Source organism: Olea europaea, chromosome 1, assembly GCF_002742605.1.
Source record: "Olea europaea var. sylvestris chromosome 1, O_europaea_v1, whole genome shotgun sequence".
NCBI classification, from domain to species: Eukaryota; Viridiplantae; Streptophyta; class Magnoliopsida; order Lamiales; family Oleaceae; genus Olea; species Olea europaea.
In genome coordinates this window covers 15112990-15118381 of record NC_036237.1, presented here as the reverse complement: position 1 = coordinate 15118381, position 5392 = coordinate 15112990, and the positions used below count along the sequence as shown (strand labels likewise).

At 34.1% G+C, this 5392-nt stretch overlaps 1 protein-coding gene across 1 annotated transcript; it reads left to right on the top strand.

Annotated features, from left to right (window-relative positions):
* Nucleotides 1-68: 68 nt before the first annotated feature.
* LOC111404805 lies at nt 69-2677 on the top strand (the record flags this gene model as incomplete). Its single annotated transcript, XM_023033560.1, has 11 exons — nt 69-266; nt 586-669; nt 747-862; nt 957-1058; nt 1150-1263; nt 1371-1427; nt 1547-1613; nt 1700-1753; nt 1870-1944; nt 2145-2180; nt 2409-2677. Coding segments are annotated over 11 exons (1020 nt in total), but the record flags the coding sequence as incomplete, so codon positions are not given.
* Between the last annotated feature and the right edge of the window lie 2715 nt (nt 2678-5392).

Genomic DNA, 5392 nt, shown 5'->3' with positions numbered 1-5392 from the left:
CACTATTTTATCTCCCTGTCTCTCTACCTGTCTTTCATTAGGTCTGTGCACGTGTAGTCGTGTCTTAACTAGATATAGATGATCAAATTTGGCAACTTAATTTCTCTCAGACACTAAGCCTATTTTTGTCAATTATTACCTTATTCTCTATTCTGATTCAGATTTGGGTCCCGTCAAATCCTAAAGGAGCAGAGAGATTACCTCCAGGGATTGTTGCATCTGGAGCAGACTTTTACCTCCGCAGATTGTGGGGTGAACCTAGTGAGGTAAGAATTCTGTTCAAAACATAGTTTAATATGCATAATACTAGGTTTTTTCTTACACCATAAAAGTATCTACTATTTTGAATGCAAAACACGGTTTGGTTCATAATTAACAACTTGTTAAGATTGAATAGAGTGGATTTTTTGAGTTAAAGAAAGAAATAACTTTTATGAGAACAGATAAAACTTGATATGGACTCAGAGAGTGCAAAATCCATTATCCTAATGTAAGCCTAGTTTCTAAATTAGTAAAAATATATAGAAATGAGATATTGTAATCTTTTCTTTAAATTTGTTGTCTGATCAATTCGACATTAATCAGGATTTGACCAGCAAACCAAAGTATCTGGTAACCTTTACCGTTGGTTATGATCAAAGGAACAACATAGATGCAGCAGTGAAAAAGGTCAGCAAGTCTTCCTTTACACCCCCACTCCAGCCCACTCCACACTCTCTCTTTCTCTAAGCATGCTCTTTCTACAGTTTTCAGAGAATTTTACCATCGTTTTGTTTCATTATGATGGCCGAGCTTCTGAATGGGATGAGTTTGAGTGGTCAAAGCGGGCTATTCATGTGAGTGCCAAAAAACAGACAAAATGGTAAGGAACTGTTCACGAAATTTTATGATTACTTTGATGATTTTGATTACCCTATAATCGATTCTTAAATTTGAATTTCCATATTTTGTGAAAGGTGGTATGCTAAAAGGTTTCTGCATCCTGACATTGTTGCTCCATATGACTTTATATTTATTTGGGATGAAGACCTTGGAGTTGAGAATTTTGATGCCGAAGAGTGAGCATCTAATCAACCAGTTTCCTTTTTGATGGAAAACTTAATTAGCTAACCCGTGTTGCATGTCTTTCTTCGCCTTTACCCATTCCAGATTCATCAAACTTGTGAGGAAACATGGGTTAGAAATTTCTCAGCCTGGTTTGGAACCCAATCGAGGATTGACTTGGCAGATGACAAAGAGAAGAGGTGATCATGAAGTTCACAAGTAAGAAATATAAAACCAAACAAAAAAACAACTACAATTTCATTCAGTTTTATGCTTATGAGGGAAATGATTTTTCAATGGACTGTTATTCTTGCTTCTGAATATAGGCAAACAGAGGAGAAACCTGGCTGGTGCTCTGACCCTCGTTTGCCTCCCTGTTCAGCGTATGTACCGTTCTCTGCTTTTTTCTGTCTTTTTACCAAACAACTGTTCGACTTTCCAATTGTTCTGATTGCATATGCATAATTCTTGGACACAATTTATTTCATTTTTTTCTACACAGATTTATAGAAATCATGGCTCCTGTCTTTTCTAGAGAGGCATGGCGTTGTGTATGGCACATGATACAGGTTAATTGTGATTTTCTATTCATTCACTCTTGGATCTTGAAAGTCTTCAAATTTGTGGTTTAATTGTCTTGATCTGGGAATTGTAGAATGACTTAGTTCACGGTTGGGGTCTTGACTTTGCCCTCCAAAAATGTGTTGAGGTGAGTCGTGCTTGTCCCCTTCAAAATCCACTTGTTGACTCTATGATATATAGATAGTTTATAGTCTGTCTGTTCTGTTATATCTGCTGTTAACTTTGTGGCCGTCTCTGTTGTAGCCTGCTCATGAGAAAATTGGAGTTGTAGATGCTCAATGGATTGTTCATCAAAGTTTCCCTTCACTTGGGAACCAGGTAAAACATGAAATTGGTAACACTTGCCACGTTTTGATTTATACACATTATATGCATTTTTACATATACTGAACCGAACAGAGCGACATGAAAACCGGACCCCAAATTTGTCAACAGGCCTTTGATTGACGTTATTGTTCTAGTAAATGCATTTTACCCGTTTCAAGAAATAATACCATCTTCCTTCGATGTTTTGATAGGGACAAGCAGAGAATGGAAAGGCTCCGTGGCAAGGGGTACGTAGTTTCGACACACCACTATATAATTTATGTGCTGACTTCCACACATAAGAATTTCTTTCTCCATTATCTTTTGCTACCAAACATTTAGGATATATTTGGTATGTAGTATTGGATATGACTAAAATAGTAAAAGATTTTAACCTTTTTATTTCCTGTTTATACGGTCCCGTGCAGTATCTATTATGTATTTATATTAATTAGAGTTTTGCTTGTTGGTTCCAGGTGCGTGAGAGGTGTAGACGAGAGTGGAAAATGTTCCAGACTAGGATGGCTGATGCAGAAAAATCTTATTACAAGGCAATGGGAATTAATCCTCCCAATTTCAAATTTCACCATTAGATAGTGCCATTAAGCATAGGGTCTAGCCTCTAGATTTGAATCTAATTTTTGTTGCTGTAGATAAAACATTTTTTGAGTTAATAGTTCCAATGATCACTGAACTTACATATCTTTGATTGCTTACTGAAATTTAAAATGTCGAGTTTTGAATCTTTTGATCGTTAAACTTAGGTCCATGTTTTTTATTGTTTATTGAAGTTTAAAATATCGAGTTTTGGCCAATGAACTTTGGAAAATATTGTACGTTACTTAATAGTAGAACTTCTATCTCAAACATCTAATGGAATGGGTGATAGAATTAATCTAAATGGACATGCTCAATGACAACCATTGGTGACAGAATTTTAAAAAATCTGAGCTAGTAGTTGAAACGGAGGGAAAGTTGCACGGCACATACCACCCGATGACTTTACTCAAAATATTGCAACCTTCAAATTGAAAACCATTACTCGAAGTCTGACCATCGACGACCCTGACCACCTCGTTGAATTCCGGTGTTAGCCAAAATCTTGCAATCCCCGTAGTTGATGGTCCGTTGTTTTGCAACTAAAGAGTTCCTATTAAGTTGGCAAAAGCATGAAGCAATCCCTGAAGAAGCCCTTTTTTTGCTGGATCGAATTTAAAGCAGTACAAAACTGCCTAGTTTTTGAAATTTTTGCCCGACCGAATAATGTATAGATGGTGCTTCCATTTTGTTTTGTCTAAGTCAAAAAAACATCCGCTAATTTGCATGTCTCGAAATGAATTACAAAGTTTGCAACCATTTCTAATCAACTATTAAGATGGCCAACATAAATAATTAGCAGAGTTCATGTCCACTGAATCTCTCTGAGTTGTTCACGTTCTTCTTTTGACACTACTGGGTTACTCACTATGAGCTGCTGGAAAAAATTAAATCACCATTGGCAGTCTCCGTCTCAAACTGGAGCACAGCAAACAAATGGAAATAGATATACAAATGGGTGTGGTGTCTAGTGGCGGATCTAGATGGTGGCGAGTTAGGACGGCCGCCCTAATTAAATTCACAGGAATTGTTGGAGAATTATTATTATTGACTATAGATTAAATTTTTATGTTATATTACATGTGACTCATTTCATATTTTCAAATTTTTCTTGCAGCTCAATTGGTTAGAGCTTGCATGCGCATATTTGAAGTTAATGAATTTATTGTGTTTTATTTTTATTTTACAATTTTTATCAAAATTCAATAGGAAGGGGACAAAGGGGATTCGAACCTATGACCGCTTTCAAAATTATTGTAAACTTAACTATTACAGCCCTTCTTGAGTTGTGTCACTAAATTTAACAAAAAAATATTTGTTAGGTTTTAATTGTTTTAATGCAAAAACAATTGTAAAAAATTTGAATCCGCGCACTTTCTTTGAATTATACAAAAGTTGGCAACACTGTCATTTGATGAGTCCTATTTATTCTTAAAACAAAATTATATATATTCAATTTGAGCAAAATAATTTTTTTATTTAAACTTTAGGCCTTGTTTGATTCTTTTTTTTTTTAAATACAATTTTTTCTCTTATTTTCATCCATACGTTCTTCAACAAAATAATATTATACGCAAATTCAAGACTTTTCTTTATTTTTAGCCAAGCATTCTATATCAAATTACTATTTCAAAATGCATTTTTTTTTGTGCCAAAAATGGATATTAAATGGACTCTTAATATTTTATTACGGTCGATAATAAATGGTAAACAACCGCCTGTGCTGAATCAAACTCCTGATTCGGCCTTGGACTGGTGTCCGAAGTGAGGACATGGCGATGGCTTGGGAAAATAATTTCCTTTACAGACCACCGTTGTGCTTTGCTGGTTACCAAAGCCAATTCAATTATTCGGGGCCTGTTTGCGAGTACCGGTGGCGGCCAAAGATGTTAAGGTTTGCGGTGGTGACCATTCTACTGAACTGAGGAGGGTTTGGGCTTCGGGGGTTTTCAAATTTTTGGGGAATATGAAAATGAGTTTGACTTGTTTTTAAAATCCGTTTTCTGTTTTTTCTTATAAAATAATGCCACCTTATCTTGGATACACCATGCGATCGTTGGTGATATGGCTGAAGGAATGCACAAGTGGCGTCTCGTCACATCGTTAAATTTTGAGATAGTCGAATTTTGACCATTAAATTTTGAAAAATGTCTTCTATTGCTCACCGAACTTTAAAGTGGTCAAATTTTCGCAACTAACTTTGAAAAACGTCGAACTTTGGCCACTAAATTTTGAAAGACGTCTTCTATTGCTTACTATAATTTTGATTTTAATCACACATCTATATAATAAAATATTTTACAAGTAAATTTAAAATTTTCTCCAACTTTTAACCATCCATTTTTCAAAAAATCACTATTTTTAAAACTCTTTTTTTATTTTTTAAATAATGGCCATCAAACAAGGGATAAAATTCGTTGTTAAAAAAATCAGATTATTGCAATTAGTAGTCATTTCCTTTGCACAGTTTTGCAAGCATTGTCTATATCACCAGGAATGATTATTTAATTGTACAGTAGTTAAATTTAAATTTAATTTTTTTAAAGAATTTGAAGCTATTTTCATCATAATATTTGAATTTTACTATGAAACATACAATGTATTTATTTATTGTTAAATAAAATTGTATCCAAAATTTAATAATGAATTTTAATTAAATCCAAATTTATTGTGAGCCATAGAAGAGTTTTTCAAAATTTTGTATAAAAAACTCGACCATACTTACTGAATTTTGAGGCGGTCGAATTTTGGCTACTGAACTTTGGCATAGTTGAATTTTCGCCACTAAAATTTGAGATGGTTGAGTTTTTAAATAGTAATTTTTTTGTTTAGAGAATATGTGATTAAAAAGTTAGGAAAATTT